At 38.9% G+C, this 20,646-nt stretch overlaps 1 protein-coding gene across 1 annotated transcript in view; it reads right to left on the reverse strand.

Annotated features, from left to right (window-relative positions):
• Positions 1-20,646, reverse strand: part of SMYD3 (SET and MYND domain containing 3) — a 404,049-nt gene that overhangs the window by 61,127 nt on the left and 322,276 nt on the right. Inside the window, exon 8 of the mRNA XM_009900927.2 lies at positions 14,161-14,271. Within this exon, the coding sequence (XP_009899229.2) occupies positions 14,161-14,271 (111 nt within the window). The remainder of the gene's footprint in view (positions 1-14,160; positions 14,272-20,646) is intronic.

The raw sequence follows: 20,646 nt of genomic DNA on the forward strand, positions 1-20,646 counted from the left end.
AAACTTAAAAAGATACCTCAAAAACAACCCTGGGAAATTTATTAAAATTAGATGCCTTTTTAAAAAGCAAAAATTAAGATCAGCAACTGTGTTTTCAAAAGTATGTTTAATTTAATAAAATGAAATCAAACTAAGATAAGTTTATCCCAACAACATCTTAGATTTAACTAAGTCTTAAGATATATGGTAAGAAAGGAGCAAACAGACAACAGTTCTCAACCTTTCCACTTCCAAGTCCCATATTTGTCAGGCTCACAATTCTGCACACCAAAACCAGTAATTGCATTTGTGTCAGTGCAATTGTGTCAGTACTACACTATCATCCACTGCGATTCCACTTCAGATACTAAATTCTGTCATTGCCATGTATTTTAGACAGCATTCTCAAAGATCACTGCAGCTGTACATTGTATATTAAAGAGGCAATCTCATAAATGTTTTATAGTGAAGCAAACTGAAATCAGTCTTCCTACTAACTCCCCTTTTTGTAGATTCAAGGGTCTCATTAGCTCTCTTTCCTAGAGAAGAAAAAAATGTTTTCTATTTCTGTTAACTATCCTGTGATTCAACTGAACAAATGCAGACATTTGGGTTACCTTTCTATTTTGCAAAGAAAAAGAGGCACTCTCAGGGTGTATTTTTTATTATCCTAAAGGAGGCTTCTAAAATACATCAGATGAATAACAAAGCACGTCCATTGTTCTCCCCTTTATCCATATAGAAAGCTGACATTTACTCTGTAGCTGTCTGAGCTTTAGTGACATAAATCGTAGCTGTGTGTCTCCATGTCACACGTGGAACATGTGTTCTACCCTTGCAGTGGTGGCATATTTTATTTTAGTAAGTCTAATTTAACAAGCAATTAAATTAGTTACTCTGTACTAGTTATCTGTCTTCATAAATGTTTATTATTCTCTCAGTCTTTGTCATCCACAAGTTTTACTGGCAATGACTTTGCTATTACTTCCAATTCATTCATGAAAATGCTGGCTACTGTAGAAACAGGGTTATTATGGACACACTCTGGAACTACTTGGTAAGTCCTATGTATAGCTGATGATTATAGTGATTTAATGTTTTAAGTGTGCTGTCAGAACAATCTTCAGAGCATGCAGTATATATATTTAAAGCATATATGTATAAATTTCTATAGTAAGACCAAGAAAAGATCAGAGCTTTCATTAGACTCAAACATGGCAGCCCAACTGAATGCTTAAAGACCAATAATGCTCACAGATCAAGTGTTATTATCAGAGCTTTTCTGGTTGACAAGCATTCTTTGTAATAAAAATTGAAGCCAATAATATTAGTATGTATTTCCTCTCTTAAAAAGCAGTGTTCAAGGATGCTAGGCTACTTAACAAGAAAGTATCTAAAGAGATCTGTCAAAATATAAACAATACTCCAGGCGAAGCAGGTAAACATCACTACAGCATCTTGCCTGGTGTTGGAGACTCCTCAGAGGAAAGGTACGTGTATTTAACACAAGTAATTAGGACATTAGGGAAAAAAATGTCACAGAAAGAGCGGTCAGGCATTGGAATGTGCTGCCCAGGGAGGTGGTTGAGTCACCAGCCCTGGATGAGTTTAAAGGTTGTTTAGACATGGTGCTTGGGGATATGGTTTAGGGGTGAACTTTGCAGAGTAGGGTTATTGGTTGGACTTCGTGATCCTGAGGGTCTTCTCCAACCTGAATGTTTCTGTGATTCTGTGAAGCAACATTTACTCAAGCGTTGATCATTATGGCTGCTGACCAAATAATTTCCCATCCTTATTTTCAGACTAGGACCCTCAAATGCTACTACTCCTTTTGATGAAAGAGGAGTTGTCACAACACAAAGGCTATCCCAGTTATTTTCATTGACCTTTCTCCACTCTGTTTTACAAAATCTTTGTGCCACACACAGCTTGGCAGCTGGGGATGATTAGCATTTTGCCATCTCAAGAACCCAAGACCTACTCCCAGACAAAATGATGGCAGCTGTGGCTTATTCTGAACGCTATAGGGCAACCATAGACACAATTCTCTGTCTGTGACAGCACTGCCTTTATAAACCTCCTAATTTTGAGAGCTTAGAACAGACTGCAAAATTCCCATCCAGCTGTGTAGGTTACAAGCTGAAATAAAAGTTGACTGGACCATGGGAAGAGCAAAAAATAGATCTTCACTATTTATCAGCTGATAAAAGCCAGAGGATGGGAGAAAGGGAGGAAAAGCAAAGTACTTACAGCTTAGCATCAGAGAAATAGGGCCTTATGCCAGACCACCCAAAAATTCCTGGCACGTTTGTGATTCCACAGTAATTTCCAGTATCAGTCCAAAAACACCCCATGGGTAATTCAGTTACCTGAGGAGGGATACTGTTCAGCTTAATCCCTAGCAACTGTGAGGCTGCTATTTCAGTCTTAGACATCACATGTTTGTTAAGGCAATCTCCAGGTCTATCTTACCGAGCAAACTGACAGCTATAAGGCAAATCTGCTTTATTCCTTAATTCTGCAACCTGTGGAGACACAGAATGCCACTGAAGACATTTAGTAGCTCAAAAGAGATATGTAGGTTCAAAATCCCTAGCATATTTAGGTATTCACAATGCACAATCCAATTCATATTCATCAGCACATTGAAATATGTACTTAAGTTTAATGCATGCATAAATCCCATTAAAGTTAGTATTTATGTGAATTTCTAACCACTTCACTAAGTAGAGGTATAGTTACTTGTGTATCAAAGTTCAGTTTATGCTTCAGTGATTTGAAGAATTCATGCCCATTAAATTACTGGTCCTAAGTGAAGATATACTGACAAGAAGTTAGATGTTTATTTTTAACACTAATATAAAACCATAATATATAAACACTAATGTAAAAGCATTAATATATTAAAGCACAAAATATCAAATGGTAGCTATAGTAATTACCTCTTTTTCTATGTATATTGCAATATAAAATAATATGTACTGCAAAGTACTTTTCTGAATGAATGGCTATGTAACACAGGGAGTTTAGGGTTTAGAAAAGCATATCCAAAATGGTTAAGAACATACACAGTTGGTCAATCTAAGCTATACCTTAAATACTCTCAGAAGTGAAAGTGGCAGTTCCTAGAGCGCTGCTAAAAACTGACTGCCCAACTTATTAGCAAGTTGCTTGAATATTCAGCATGAGTGCTCAAAAGCACACTGACCAGTCTCAAAGCTTTTTAAAGTCATAAAAAAAAAAAAAAAGAAAAAAAAAAAGGTTTAATTCATTTGATCCAAACCATAGTTCTCAGGAGAACACAGTACCTGGAGTTGCCTCCTCTGGAATTTTGCCAACAAATTTAATCATCCCCTATCATAATCAAAGGAGATGTATGAAAACACCTTCAAAAGGTCTTGTACAGTGTTTTAGTCATTTCAAGAACTACATCTTTGGAGGGTGATTATTGTCTATCCTCTAACTAACACCAATTTAAACCAGTAGAAGTCCCAGGATTTAATGGAAGCAGACAGAAGCAGTCCGCAAGCAAATGAGTGCTTGAAAAAAACCCCTATTTCCAGTAACTTTCTAGTTCTCTATTATTCTGATTCAGTAATACAGACATTTTAGTTATGGTCACATCTCAAAGAGTGAAAAGTACATTCTCATGATGTCAGGGGAACTATTATAAGACCCTTGAATATTTCTTAGGGACTTTATTTACCATTTGAATAGCTATCATGCAGCTGGTTCCTGTTGACTGACATTGTTACAAGTTTTTATGTCTCAGCAATCAACGGTGATGGGCCAAAGTGGGTCAAAGCAAGGAGATGTCCAGATCACAAAACATCTACTGTGAGTTAAATATCCTGAGTCATACAAAAGTGACTGTTTATGGAGCCTTATGGAACCAATGCCTTTTAGTGATACATAATCTGTATTGGATTGCCAATTTTCCAAAACATTTGATGGTACTAGTAATCTATTTTTCTGTCTCCTGATAAATACTCTCCACTAGTATTTCATTCATTGCTTGAAACTCTCCTACAATATTTTTCCCAGTCAGATGGATGAGTGGGTGTGGCCGTTTGACGCTGTGCCTTTAAGAAAGGGGCACACTGGCTAAATGTTTGTAAAATATTTTGGTATTCTAAACGAATTTCATTGGCCAAGGATTGTGGGAGGTCAGATTGGACCCGGGGGGAGCTGGGAACTTTCTCTCAGTCTTCCTTCCTTCGCTGTCCCTTTCGGCTGGATCTGCTTCTGGGCTTCTTGCCAAGAGATAAGAACTAACTCCCGCCCTGTAACAGGCCTGTCCGCTTCTTCCTCTGTCCTGCTAACCATCCTCGTCTCTTCTTCTACCTCTTTGGGGGAGAAGGGAGGTAGGGGGTGAAGGAGGGCACAGAGGGAAGCCCCTCTGTGGGGGGGTCTGGTTTCTGGTTGAGTTCATTTGCTGTATATTCCTGTATATATTGTAAAATACCTGTGTTTGTTGTGTTACATATAATCTGTTTCCTTGTAAAATATACTCTCATTTCTCCGACTGGGTTTAGCCGTGGTCTCTTTCTCAGTGGGGGAGGGAAAGCAGAGCCTTTCCTTTCAAACCACCACAGTGGGACAAGTCTTGACCCGACTTTCTTAAATTTGCAGATGAGGGTTTTAATTATTAGGCAGTAGCTAACCACATCAAAATCTTTCAAAACTCAGGACTTTGTGTACAGGAATAATGCAAACAGCATAAAATTGTACACTTGACATACTTTAGTTGTCTAGTTATTGTTGAAGGAAGTGCAGAAACTTTAGTTAATATCCAGCACTTACTAGCACTAATAGAAATACTCATGGCTTATCTTTTCTAAAGCAATATGATGTAGCAACATATTTTTCTTAATGACTGCAGTCAGGTAACTCTTGGGCAGAGTTGTGATACAATGTGTTAATAGGCTCCCCAATTAAAATCCTTTTTTGTAGTGTGATTGACAGCTTTCATACAATTCAATGAGTAATCCTGTGGAAAATAACAGGACATCCTGCAGCAGATCAACAAATTACACAGTCCTCTGCTGTAACTCATGTGGCTGAACTAAATTCAGTCTTTCCAAGTCTGCTGCCTTCCACACAACAAAAAGTTCCTATTCATGTCTCTAAGTAAAACTTGCAAATGCACAATTTATAAATACAGCTCCTGTTACTGCAGTGTTGTGATATTAATTAAATTAATTGCAAGAAATTGATATGGTACCTTGCTTGCCATAGCATTCTTCAGTCCAAAGCATCCAGTCTGCAGTTTCAGTCTCAAAAGTTATAGACTTCCTTGCTATTCAAATGAGCTCATACTTGCTTTAATAGACCTCAGAGGACATTAGTTAAGGACTGGAATTGATTTAGGCACTGAAGAGTCTGATTCTGTCTAGTTTCCTACAAATTCAGCCAAAGACCCAAAGTCTGAACACTGTGAAAGAGAAAATAGAATGAAATCATGATACCTGATGACCTTGCCACGGGGTTGTAAAGTAATTAATCAGTGAATCAATCTTTGAAAACTAAAATAAATAAAAAAAATTAGCTTGCAAAGACTGTCTAAAACTTCAGAGACACCCAACAGGACAGCCATCTTTCTTCATTTAAATAAGAAGATTACAGTGAAAGATGTACTTCCACAATGTGGTATGGGAAATAATAACAGAGTGAATCTTTGTAGTAAGTTTCATATTTGTTATTTGTATAATGGACATTTCAATATCTATTTTATGGAAGGAGATATGAAACAGCACTGCACATTACTTACCAAGGATCACAAATGATAGCAACCACCACCATGTACTGCATATGTAATATATTGCTCACTAAAAAGCTATAATATCTTTAAATTGCTTCTCCCATTAAGATCTGGTTTTGTCCAGTGTAGACACATCCGCTTCAACATAAAAGTAGCTGCAATGAAATGGATCACAGAATAAGCTGGTCTTCCTTGCAAGCAGACAGGCTAAGGAGACTGTTTTGTTCACAGTCTAACAATGAGCCAGACTACCAGATCTGGGTTAGTAGAAGTGTTTTTCCAGAGGTTGGTTTGTTTGTTGTTTTTTTAACCCATTCTTCACACACATAAAGTAAACCCATGATCTTCGGGGTCCACTGTTCCCAAGTCTGCTTTACAAAACCACTCTTTATTCCTCTCCTCTGGAATTATTAGAAAACTGGGACAACAGAGCATCAAAGCTATTGTTTTACCAAGCATTTACTTCTATTGCATATGTATTACTTCATTCTAGTGACTTACAGGCATTATATGGAGTGCTCAGTTACATCTATCCTTGATGGTGCCTGAAAAAAGAACCCAGCCCCCAGGTGGACAAAAGAAACTTGATCCAGGTGGGCAGAGAGGGACTTGGGTTTTCCCCTTCCCAGGAGGAGGGGTCCCCTGAGTCAAAGGTGGTCTATTCCACTCCCCCTTCCTGTCCTGCAAGCCTGTACAAAGGGCGGACATCTTTTACTTCTCTCTCTTTCTGTGCTTCACCTGCTCAAGAGAGATCATCTGCTGCTTCTGCTCCCTGCACTGACCATGTGGTCAGGGCCAACTTTCCAAGCTGCATTCACGCTTTCTAAAGAACTGAATCCACTTACAACCAAGGGAATACAGGACTATCCAGGCTTTATTTTGTGTATTTTCCTATTTATCCTTATCCCTTACCTTTGTGAACCCTCCCTGTTATTGCTGTATATATATATTTTGTTTAAAAATTATCTCTTTTACTTCCAAACCAATTCCAGACTATTTCTTTCATGAATTTACCTCTCCTCTTCCCTACCTGATTTTGTTTTACCTTACTTTACCAGGAAAGAGTGAAGGAGGAATCTCAATCTGTAACCACTTGGGCTTTTAGACTCTGGGTAAAGCTCAAATCAGCACAGATGGGCAGCAGTTGATGTCAGAAAAAAATATACTCTAAGAAAGGTAAGATTTATTACAGCAAATTTCCAGCAAAGAAAAATAAAACAAAAAGAACAATGGCCCAACATAAAAGTGGAAGCATACAGCATACAATCAGGATGGCATTAAAAATCAGAAATGTGGAGTATGAAGAAAGTATATTCAGAGTCTGAAAAGAAAGACATGGGATGCACTGATATGAAGGAGCATCACAGGAACTACAGCTGAAAAAAAGAAATGTTGGTTTTCCATAATGAAAATGGTTCCTCTAGTAGTTTTGGATGATGTCTTCAACAGGGAATGACAACATCTTTTGCTGAAATTACCTGAAGATGGACTGCAAAAAATTTTCAGAGATCTTCAAAAGAAGTGTGCAATTTCAAGTTACTCACAATTTTGCTGATAAAGTATAGAGTCCTTTTCCATCTTCTTTCCTTCCTCCATGTTGTTGTGACTTGTAGACTTTACAGTTGCTATATTATTATTATTACATTACATTATACATTTAGCTACACTGTTTTCCAGGGTTTTAGACTGCACAGAGTACAGTTACTCACTCTAAAGAGCTGACAGTCTAGCAGGAGAGAAAACTGAAATGCAGGGAGTGAAATTTACAGCATGCCAGCAATGGCTGATGTTATGATTGCTGTCTATATTGTTAATACCTTGGTTTGGGTGTTTAAAGTTAAGTGGTAAAATTAATTCCTTGTCAGAAAGGGATTTAGCTTACTTCCATAGAACTGATGAGAAAAAAAGATATTTTCACTATTTTTTAAAATTTTCTTTCCTCTTCTTCCTTTTCTCTCCTTCCTTCTCTCTCCTCTCCTTCCTTTTTCTTTATAATTCATAGTCCATTAGTCAAAATATACACTTGAGAAAGCAAATATCTGGGCTCCTATTTTTACTTAATTTGGTGTAGGAATCTAGAGAAAAAGATATGGTGAACTGCCTGTATCTTGGACTCGCCTGCACCTCACCCACTGCCTAAAGCACCAACAGAGTCATGGGGAAAATGATCTGACACCTAGGATAAAATATCATTCTTGCTCTCATGCAGATATCATTTTGTTCCCACTGCAGTGAGCAGGGACATCTTTCAATAGATGAGGTTTCTGAGAGCCTCATCCAGATTGGCCTTGAACGTCTCCACAGTTGGGGCATTGCTACTCTGGACAATCTCTTTCCATGTTTTACTGCTCTCATTGTAAAGAATTTCTTCCATATGTGTAGTCTAAATTTATCCTCTTCTAGTTTAAAACCATCACCCCTTGTCCTGTTGCAACAGGCCCTGCTAAAAAGTTTGGGTTTGGTGTGGGTTTTTTTAAGTACTGAAAGGGAATATTGCTAGCCAGGCACTTAAATATAGCTGCTACAGCCTGAAACAGTGATAAGAGCAGACTCCCTTCCCTTGGCTAAAACGTGTTTCTGCTTAAAACATGTCAGAAGATTTACATTTCCTCTTAGATGGCTAAGTCTGAAAGAAATGAGATTGTGCTCCCCTGAGATGAACAGAAAGCCAGACTCCTGGGAGAATGCCACACTCCAAACTCCTCCATTGGCTCCAAATACAAACCTGCTGGACCAAATTGACACAGATTTCCCTACAAAGAATCTCCTGAACAAGCTTTGAATTCATGTTCTTTATAAGAACATCAGTATCTTTTCTGTGACCTTTGTAAACCTGTGAGCTCCAGCTAAGTATGCCAAGTCATCACCAGGGCACACTGAGCAAGTTACAACGCAAATGTGACAGGTAAGTTGTCGTAGAAAAATTACCACAGTCCATTATCACTGTCCATGGGATTGCCCTTTGATGGACAAAAAATAAAATACTGAATGATGGAAGAAGCCAAAAGCCTCAGATGTCATGTAAGAAATGCTAAGAAGCAGAAGAGATGATGCCTTTGTAATAAACAAGAGAGCCCAGAAATTAGAAGCAGTTGCCTTGTTTTCAGTGTCATTCTTGGCACCAGGAAAGCAAAAAAACCCAACAACAACAAACCACAAAACCCCCCAAAACACAGCCCTCTGTACTTCACTGTTTGGAAATGCATCCCTAGAGGGTAAGATCCTTTGAAAGGGAATGGAAGAGTTTTAGGCTGACTGTTGGATTTCAGGAACCAATCCAGGGTTTATGTCACTCTCAAATGTCTTGCCAGAAGGAAGGAACTCTTAATCAGCCCAACACCTATGGCAAGAATCAGTATTGTGTCCCAGTGGGCTATTAATTACTGCCATTGGCTTTTGTAGGCACTGGTTATACTAACACTGGGCTGAAAGTGGAGGTGGGTGAAAAATGACTGCTTTGGCTTGACTTTCTTTCATAGATTGCTTCAAAGACAGTCCTAGTGGCAAATCATCAAAAAGAGGCATGAATGGATGATTTCTAAAATAAACTATTGCCAACTATCTTTTGATATGAAATGGATTAAACAAGCATTTTATTGGCACAAAGTCCTGATATATTTATTTATTTTTAACACTACCTTAGTACTTAGCAGGTACCTTAGAACAATGACTAGAGATACAGATGCTTTTTAGTCTTTGCTTTTATCAAGGAGTTTTATGTTCAGACAAGCTGTATGAATAGACTTGGTTTCAACAATCCTATTTAATCCTTGTTTCCTAGACTCCTTCTTTTGAACTAGTTTGGTGATCTCTTCTTTCATATAGTATTTGGAAAACTTAGTTAAAATTGCCAAAGCCTGAAAATAAATAAATATTGGATAAACTGGGACAAAAACTTCTGGAACTTAGCAATTTAAATTCAGCAATTTAAAAAAGGCACTTCTTAACATATAATTTTGTATTTCCTTTCTCCTAAATACATGCTCCCTAAAGGAGGGGTAATATTTCTGTACTAACATCACTACAGTGATCTTACGTAAAGCCTTTACATACTAATTCAAAACAACAGTCAATAATAACATTTTTCATGTAACAGTGCCCCTGTGATTTAAGCACACGTTCTTCAATGACATTGCTGAAACCAAACATGAAGATCAAAGATGAAAATGTGGAAATTCTATACTTGGTTGTATTCAAGCATCTCTCAGAAACCTCAATGAGGCCTATCAACCACGGATATACCCTCCAGCAATAAGTTTTATCAGCTTACTTAGAGGACTATTAACATTTGATCAGATTCCTAAACTTCAGTTGTGTTATTTCCTCGGATAGAAAAAGCCTGTCAAAACTTCTAGTAGGTTTGGAAACCTTATAAAAGAGACAGTAGACGTATGGAAGTGCAATACCAGCTAAAGAATTGCAGGCAACATTTTTATATAGATGTAGATGGTTTGGCTGCTGTTCAAAGGACCTAATTTTAAGAGCCCTTGAGTTGGAAACCAGACTTGTGATGCTCTCTATCACAATTCAGGATGCAATGTAAGAACTATGCAAGTAAAGCAACACACTGATTGAAGGAATAATGTACTTGATGGCATTATGTTATTACTAACTCAGGTAAATATCAAATATTGGCCAAAAATAAAAATTATTCCAAAGCATTGCTTTTGACCTTGTGAAAAATAAAAGCCTTCCACGACGCAAGTTGCACTAAAATATTAAATTCTGGCTCCAAATAAGAAAGACAACTCATAACAAAGTGATTCTATAAACACAAATCTCCCTGAAATCCTTGGCTGAAAGTGCAGAACATGAACTATACTCTGGCTCGTGAAAAACTGTTCTCCATTTAAAATGTTTGTCAGCAATGTAATCCCGTCTTTAATTATAATTACAGTACGGGGCTTTTATGTGCTGAAATAGTAATACACTGCCAAGAGTTCAGCTTTAAGGAAGGCCTAAATTTCCAAATGACAGTGGAGACTGATCTTAAAATGGAGTAAATAATAATGTATAAAGCTGTCGGAGAAAAAATGAACTGGACATTATGGTAGTAATAAGGTATTAACAGGAAGTATTGTATAAGTGACTTTTAGAAAGACATGGGTTTTTTTCCTGCTTTAGTTACTGTTTTGTTTTTTTTTTTTCCCAATGTGGGTCAAAATCAGTTAAAAGTATGGTTTGTATTTTTAGCAAGTGCCATTTAGTTTGGCCACAACTGTACCACCAAAATGTTCACCTTAATATTATCTTAACAAGTTTATGCTGATGTGTTAGCACTTGCTACTCTTCCCTTGTCAATCAAAATGCAGCTGAATTTGAGTCCCAGGCACCAAATATTATTTGAGATTCACAGGTCCAGATAGTTGCCACGGTTTGTCTCTGTATTTTTGTCATCCTTGACGACAGCTACGCAACTGGATTATTCTATGGCTGTACTCACAGTTGGATGAACAGCTAAAAAAATACTGTATAGCAAGCAAGGATTCAATTTGAAGTCCCTTCATGAGTCGTCCTCAGTGAGAAACATTTAGTCTCATGACACGCAATACAATTCTGACTGCACAGCCGTGGCCCTCTCCATTCAGTCAAGGGCTGCGCCTGCTCACACTGAGTGTGCCAGTGTACATCAGCTGAGGTTGATGTGTTACAACTTCAACAGTGTCTCCGTAGTTGGGCTGCAGCCTGTTGCAGTATACTTGAAAATTCAGCCTTTGCCATATTACACTCTCAGATCTAGACAATTGTATAAGTGATCTGTATATACCTAGGCAGTAGTTAGGGAAGATTCTTATGCTGTATGAAGTTCACAGTAGTATCTCTTCAGCCATTCACAGTATCACCAGGGTTGGAAGAGACCTCAAAGATCATCCAGTCTAACCTGTCACCACAGACCTCATGACTAGACCATCTAGTCACAAAGACCAAGTGGCTGTGAATTTTAAAGCTGTTGCTGGTTTCAGAGTGAATTTTGCTGTTTTATACAGTTGTGACATGAAACATTAGAGTAAGTGAGAAATAAAGAACATTTCTTCATAGATAAGTTGTCTCTTAAATCCTAGTTCACCAGAGACCTGAAATACCAGAAAAAGCCCTTGCAGAATCATGTAAGCTCGAATGGCAAAAGAGCACTTCAACACATTACTCTTGTGTGTGACATTCTAGTATGATGTAACCACTGAGTTAGATCAATTTCAGCAGAAATAACACTGAAGAAACAGTGACTGTGGCAGTAGCCAGAGACAAATGCTTGAAGTGATTTGCATAAACAAATGTTACTGGCAATCTGGATGTTAGTGTGCTGAAGTTATCTTGTGGCAACTGCACTCTGCTATCCATGACAGCTAGCACAGAAAAGAAATTGAGTGATTCTTGATTTTACGTTTATTTATACTTCATGGAGCAGTATAATTTATGGCACCCAACTTTACCTGCCTCACTGTGAGCATTTACTTGAAGGGAATTGTTTAATGTCTTCTTAGTTTTCTACTGCAAGACAGTATGAATGTGCTGTTTGTCTTTTCTTTGGGTATGGAGTGAAGCTAAAAACTGGCTTATATTAGGTGCCTAACTAAAGTTAGATGTTAGTGTCAGTTTGTAGGCTAAACCTGTTATTTGCTCATGCATGTGTCCCTGAGGTTAAATATGATTTTTTTTTGTAATTACATTTTTTACATAACACTAAGATACCACATAGCAATGGGAACTGCATAAACAACTAAAACTCAAGCCATTACACTTGAAGAAACTGTTCTCATTAAAACAAATCCAGTCCTTAAAGCTAAGAGACCTTAAACCAGCATTGTTACATAGTAGCAATAAGGAAACCACAGAATTTTAAAATACAGAATTTTAAAATAGAGGCTCAAAGAGCTTTCCAAACATTTTGCAGTACCATCCCCACAGGGAAATCTTGCCAATGGTCAATAAAAGACTACAGCATATAAACTCAAACTGCACTTAAAAATGTTAAAGAGAAATAATAATCACTAATTAAGTTCAACCTATGTATGAAACTATTGCTTTTACCAATGTATGTGCATGTAATTTCACTACAGTATTTTTCAATTGCTGTAGGTTGTCTTACAGTGAAGTATACTCCATCTTGTGAATCTTAAAACATTCCATATGCTGGATGGTCTTTACATCTTTAGTCTACCTTTGCACAAACTGTTAAGTGATCCTTTCTGATGCCTTAACCTTCTTAATCATCAGTGCATCTGTGAGGATGCCATTCCCCAAAACTATTCTAAGATTTCATGGCACTTGAATGTCATCTTAAAAAAAAACAACAAAAAAGACAAAAATAGATCTTAACTTCTTTTCACTGCCCCTAAGCAGCATTGCAGCAATCTTTAACAGGGAGAGGGTGCCAACAGCTTTTGCACATGGACCGGAAGTAATTTAGCATTACTTTTGAGCAGTTTACTGATGAATCAAAGGATATATTACGTATTGAATGAAACTACACACAAAGAACTGTTGTAACCAACACAGAGTTTAAACTTTGTTGTTCTTTTTTCTTTTTGTTGTACAACAAATATTTCTTGCATCATATTATACTCCTTGAAATTTCATCCTTTCTTACCATTTCCAATCTACTGGGAACACATTTAGCAATAGCACGACTCACCCCAAACAGGCATTTATGAAAATAAGAACAAGCATATATATACATATCTAGAGAGACAAAGTTCATGAGCTGCTATGAAACCAGCCTCATTTTGCAAAATGCCAAAATTATTCTGGCCAGGCTGTATAAATATGAAGCAACATATAATATAATTAAACCAAGCTAGGCTGAACACTAGTATAAGGGCATGCTGAACAAAAATCTATCTACTGCAACTAGTGACTCAAAGAATGTGTGAAAGAGAACATAAAAACTACACATAGTCATTCAAGAGCATTCTCTACTTTCTCTAACAACTGGTAAAGTTTACTGAGAATATGTCTGGTAGTTCCTGAAAATTTTTGGTGCAGGTGTTTGTCAGAATCAATTTTACATTACAAAGAGGATCAGCACAGCCTTCCTGTAGCATCAGACAAGCGCCTTCAGTTAAAGTTCCAAGACTATTCTTTTTGAATAATGTTTTTTGAATTAAAGTCATGTTAACTCTCATGTTCAGAAGTCCTTGAATCTCAAAATTATCTGAACCAATTCTTGGAACTGAAAAAAGTTTCTATCTTTATGAACAATGCATGCATTAGCAAGAAATTCCTCTTATCATATTGCCAACATTTCCTGCTTTCCTTCAAGGCTGTCTTTCACAGCAACAAAAACAGCACTGAGGGCAGAGGTCACTTTTAAAATTCTGGCTATTCAATTAGTAGCAAAAGATAAGTACTATATAAAGGAAATTTCTGACTGGCATTGGGAAATTCTGTTTCATTGTCAAGGAATTTTTTGCTCAACATACCTTTTCTTCATTCTGGCAGAGAAGACAGTCACATTCAAAGCAGTACTGGCGCATCAGTTGCTTTTGACGTTCACTGGTGGGCATCAGTGATTCAATATAGCTGATGTTGAGCTGTGTGCAGTACATACAGAACCAGAGTTGGTATATTTTAGAAAAAAAAATCTGTGTATGTGTAACTAAGGTGACATACATTCTTCCAGCAAAATTTAAAAGTCATTCTTAACAGATAATCTCCTAGAAAAAAAATAATACTCTTAAAAAACCCAAAACAAAAGGCCCAAAATAATTTCCATGGAGGTACACTCTTTTCACATTTCCACATTAATATTGTTTGAAATTATTAATCCTCAAAGAATTAGCACTATTTCAAAAGAAAGGAGAGAGAGAAAGAGGGGAGAGAAGGGAGAGGGTAGGGGAAAGTGAGAGAGAGAAGGGAGAAAAGGAGAGAGGGAAAGTTCAATATGTGAATTCCCTGTACATGAAAACTCATTTTCTGTCTGTCTCCAAAGCTTAAGTATGTATTTAGCACTGGTGTTATACAACATTCAACTATCTCCAAAAATTTTGTCTCAGGGAAGTCCCTGCTTTCTCACAGATATATGCTGGAGCCTGAGGAAAATTCCTCTTATTTCATACCTATCTTCAGTATGCCTGTGATGTTTTCCTTGCAACCAAGGAAGCACAAAAGCATTGCAGCAAGAGTTGTTGAAACTACTGACAAGAAAATTTATTAAAATTATAAAAGAAAATGCTCACATTGGTGCCATTTTCAACTCCTCATGCTGTACAGGCTGAATTCCAACAAACTACAGAGAAGTCTGTAGTTTGTTCACTTTGATGACTGCCAGAAGGAATGTTACAGGGCTAATCATTTGTAGAGTCCTTCAAATATTTAAAGTGCTGCAGAGGCACAAACTAATGATAAGGGGAAGAACATAACAAAATAACAGCCCAGCTCAGCCCAGCCTTCAGTCACACACGCTATTGAGTGATTACACTATACGCCCAACACATTTTGAAATACTCCAGAGGGGTCAGAGCTAAAGGGAAAAAAAACCAAAAAACAACAGGTCACATTATTTCATCCTGAGCCTAGACACTTCAGCTAATTGGGAGAATTTTCACATGATTCTTAGTCAAATCACAAGAGTCCACTCAAAGAAATTACAGGAAAACCTGACCGATTTGTAGTAATGACTACGTATTGTCAGAACCTGCGTTTTGCACATTAGTGAGCGTTCCAATTAAAGAAGCAATTGACAAGCAATTAAAGCAACGCCTGCATATTTTTTTCCATTTATTATTACAGTACAGTTTGATTACATACTTAAGGAAGACTGTATTAAAAGATTACTGAAATGACAAAGTCAAGCTCTTAAAACGATCATAAGCAGAAAGCCTGCAGAAAAAAAATAAATATGGGCCATCACTGAAGATTAATAGCATTAACAATGAAAGAGACAAAGTTCCACAGATTACCAAAACTTAGAAAGTGTGAATGCTTTGTTAGGTTTTGCACTCTAAATAATGTTCTATCCCTGCTTGTCTATGTCGGAACTTAGAGGGGGACTGGTTAGTTTACAGGAGAATAGTCTGTACTAATCATACACACAGGAGCTTGCAGACTTTCCTCTGAGCTTCCTGCAGTGAATGAATGGAAATTGTTTTGCTTACTGCCTTTCTGTTCTTTTCTCCCAAGCTTGGTCTCTTCTGCTATACTCTTTACAATCCATCCCTCTTCTTATTCTTGCTCTTTCCTGACTCTGGGCATCAGAATCATTATTCCAGTCTTATTCTCCATACTTGGGTTATATAAACCTGATTTCTAGACTTCAGTTCTAGCTCTTACACAGTCTTCCTTGGTACAATGGTCTGATCTCTTCATCCTGCTGGTCCCACAATGGTCTGATCCCTCATCTGCCATCCTACTCCTTCTATCACTCCCAGTCCTTGCCGCTGGCATCACCATGCTTCTTACAGACCACAACCTGAACACTACATCCTTTGACCCTGCCAGAGGTGGTGATCTAATCTTATATCAACACCTCTTCTGATTCTTTGGCCACCCAGAAATATACATTCTCATCCTGCCAGGATTCAGCATCATTTCCTACATAGTAAAGTACTACACCAGTAAAAAAGAACCATTTGGCTATATAGGAACAATATGAGCCATATTATCCATTGGAATCCTAGGCTTCATCATATGAGCCCACCACATATTCACAGCAGGAACAGATGCAGACATCCAAGCATACTTCACATCCGCTACTGTAATAATAGCTATCCCAACAGGAATTGAAGTTTTTGGCTGACTAGCTACACTCCACAGAGGAACTATCAAATGAGACTGTCCCCCCCAACCATGCTGTGGGCCCTAGGCTTTATCCTCTTATTCACCATAGGGGGCCTAACCAAAATTGTCCTAGCAAACTCTTCTCTAGACATGACACATATTACGTAGTTGCCCACTTCCACTACATCCTCTCAATAGGGGCTGTATTTGCTATCCTGGCCAGATTTACCCACTGATTCCCCCTGTTCACAGGATGCACCTTCAATAACACGTGAGCAAAAGCTCACTTCAGAGTCATATTCTCAGGTGTAACCTAACATTCTTCCCACACACACTTCCTTGGCGATATTCAGACTACCTGGATGCCTAGACCCTATAAAATACCATATTCCAAATCAGCTCATTAATCTCAATAACTGCTGTGATCATACTTCATTATCTGAGAAGCATTTTCTCCAAAACAATAAGTCCTACAATCAGAACTAATCCACATTAATATTGAATGAATCCACAACTGCCCACCCCCATATCACACCTTTGAAGAGCCAGCCTTCATCCAGGTCCAAGAAAGGAAGGAACTGAACCTTCATACATTGGTTTCAAGCCAACCCCATCAAACCACTTATGCTTCTTTCTTATGGCACATTAGTAAACACATTACGTGACCTTTTGCCTGCAGAAGGAGACCAAATACAAGCCATCCATGCACTAACCATAACAATCCTACTTGGATTCTACTTCCCTGCCCTCCAGGCAATAGAATACCATGAAGCACCATTCTCAATCACCAGTGTAGTATACAGCACAATCTTCTTTGATGGTCTACACACCATCATCGGATCCTCCTTCCTCCTAATCTGCCTCCTATGCTTAATTAAATTCCACTTTACACCCAACCATCACTTCAGATTTGAAGCAGCAGCCTGATAGTGACATTTTGTTGACGTTATCTGATTATTCCTCTACATAAACATCTACTGATGAGGATCATGCTCTTCTGGTATATTAATTACAATTGACTTCCAATCTCTAAGATCTGGTGCAAACCCAGAGAAGAGCAATTAACACAATCACATTTATACTCTCACTCTACTTAATCCTAAACACTGCCCTAATTATCCTTAATTGCTGACTAGCCCAAGTCAACCCAGACTCTGAGAAACTCTCCTCATACGAAAGCATCTTCAACCCACTTCGCACTATCTGCCCTCATCTGCCCTTCTGCCTCCCTTACATGCCTCATCTTACACTTTTCCCCATACTTGACCACTAATACTCACTCTCCAAAGTTGACAGTCCTTGTTACCCTACTCTGCTTTCTTAATCATCACCAATGACCCCATCAATTTTATGCTTGTTTTTTTCCCCAACCGGTCCTACTCTAACATCCTCCTCCATGGAGTAAGAAAGATTTGTCTCTTTCCTGCATAGCATTTTCCAATCAAGCTGTAGTCCTAACCTCATTCTTCAGGCCTTCCAAGACCAATATCCCTCTCCCATTACAAACTTCTGATTTCCATGTCTCATTGTAACTCAGTATTCTGCACACTGTCTTGCTGTCCATCTTATACTCTGCATAAACATAAGTGGTTCTAATCCATGACTACTGGGCTTTGGGTTCAGGTGTCATCCAGCAGTAATAGAGATTTAATCAAGTTCAGACATGTGCAAGAGAGTGCTGTGGTGGCTTGGCCCTGTCCTAAGGGCCAGATGCCAACCAAAGCCACTCTATCACTCCTCTCCTTATGTTTTGTGGGCCCATTGAGCTACAAACAGTCCACCTTTACATTCCCAGTCCAGATCCACTTGAGCTATATCAATTCTGGCAGCCTTGTCTACATGCTCATTGTTTTGATGTTCTTCACAGCTCCTAGGTACGTGAGCATCAACATGGCATACCTTCAGAGTCATGTTCTCTACTCAAGCAGTAATGTCCTGCCACAATGAAGCAGCCCAAATGGGCTTGCCCCTGTGTTGTCAATTGGTCTTCTTCCACTGTTGTAGCCATCCCCACATGGCATTAGCCACCATCCAGGAACCTGTGTAAAGATAAAGTACTGGCTACTTATCTCTTTCAGCAATCTCTAGAGCCAGTTGGATGGCTTTCACTTCTGAATACTGACTTGATTCACCTTCTCCTTCAGTAGCCTCAACAACTTGTCATGTAGGACTCCATAGAGCAGCTTTCCACTTCCGATGGTTTCCTACCATACTACAGGATCCATCAGTAAACAAGCATAAGGCCTTTCATCTTCAGATAACTCATTGTATGGTGGTGCCTCCTGGGCATGACCCACTTCCTCAGGCAACACTCCAATATCTCTGCATTCTGGCCAGTCCATAATCTCTTCCAGAATCCCTGGGTGGTTTGGCTTCCCCAGTCAAGCTCACTGCATAATCAGTGCTACCCACTTACTCCATGTAGCACTGGGATGTGTAGATGCTAAGAGGAGAGGTCCTTCTGTACCCAATCCTTCTGATGCAGCTCGAACTTCTTCATAGGCTGCTAAGATCTCCTTCTCAGTTGGTGTATAGTGAGCTCTGATCCTTTACTCCAAAATCCCAATGGCTGATCCTAGGTTTCACCTGATGTCTTCTGCTAGAGACTCCAAGTGAGACTATGTTCCCTGTCTGCAGTGTAGAGGATATTTTGCATTGATGGTCCTGTGCAGATGGGCCCAAGTGCCACTGCACGAGCTATCTCTTGTTTGATCTCTTCAGAGGCTTGTTGCTGCTCACTTCCCCATTCAAAATGACTCTTCTTCCAAGTTAACTTGATAGAGAGGGCTCACAAGCTGACTACAGACTGGAACATGCATTTTCCATCCTAGGAAAGACTGTGTCTCTTTCTTGTCAGATGGTGGTGGAGACATAGTTGCTATCTTGTTGACCACATCCATAGGTACATGACAGCATTCATCCTGCCATTTTATTCCCAAGAACTGAATTTCTTGTGCAGGTCCTTTGACCTTGCTTTTCTTTATAGCAAATCCAGCCTTCAGAAGTATCTGAATAATTTTTTTCTCCCTCCTCAAATACTTCTTCTGCCATGTCACCCCACACAATTATATCATTGATGTACTGTAGATGTTCAGGGGCATCACCCTTTTCCAGTTCACTCTGGATTAGTCCATGACAAATGGTGGAGCTATGTTGCCACCCCTGGGGCAGTTGATTCCAGGTGTATTGAACAGGTGAAAGCAAATTGTGGCCTGCACACTACTGCCAATGGAATTGAGAAGAAAACATTGGTGATGTTGATTGTAGTGTACCATTTAGCTGCCTTTGACTCCAGCTCATACTGGAGCTCCAGCATGCTTGGTACAGCAACAGTCAGTGGTGGCATCACTTTTTTCAGGCCTCAATAGTCCACTGTTCATCTCCACCCTCTGTCAGATTTCCGCACTGGCCAGATGGCACTCTTGAAAGGTGAGTGTGTCTTGCTAATCACTCCCTGGATCTCCAGCTGGTGAATCAGTTCATGAATGGGAGCCAGGGAATCTCAGTTTGTGTGATATTGCTGCCAGTGCACCGTCCTGGTAGCAATTGGCACCTGCTGTTCTTCAACCTGCAGCAATCCCACAAAAAAGGATGTCTCTGAAAGGCCAGGCAGGGTAGACAGCTGTCTGACCTTCTCTGTATTCACCATGGCCACGCCAAAAGCCCATCAATAGCTCTTTGGGTCCTTGAAGTACCTTCTCTTGAGGTAACCTATACCAGGAACACAAGGGGCCTCTGGGCCAGTCACAATGGGATGTTTTTCCCACTTATTCCCTGTTAGGCTCACGTCAGCTTCTAGTACAGACAGCTCCTGGCAGCTTCCTGTCACTCCAGAAAGCCAGATGGATTCAGCACCTTTGTGCCCTGATGGCATCAATGTGCACTGTGCACCTGAATTTTCTGTGAAAAACAATTCATGAGAGATTAGTCTGTTCTTTGCCAAAATACTTCAGACAGTGGTTGAAACACTATCATTACTTTTGAACCCACCAGTAGGGTTTAGTTCTAATACTGCAAAACAAACACACAACCAACATGAAATATGCTTTATCTTGCCTTCAACCTACCAATTGTTTCTTTTCCAGAGGTTACCAAACAGTTATCAATATGAACAGTCACATAACAATCTGCTCTAAATTAAATCATATGACTAGGTAGAAGGAGGAAGAAAAGAGTGTTCATCACATTGA

The sequence above is a fragment of the Dryobates pubescens genome, chromosome 6, assembly GCF_014839835.1.
Source record: "Dryobates pubescens isolate bDryPub1 chromosome 6, bDryPub1.pri, whole genome shotgun sequence".
Taxonomy (NCBI): domain Eukaryota; kingdom Metazoa; phylum Chordata; class Aves; order Piciformes; family Picidae; genus Dryobates; species Dryobates pubescens.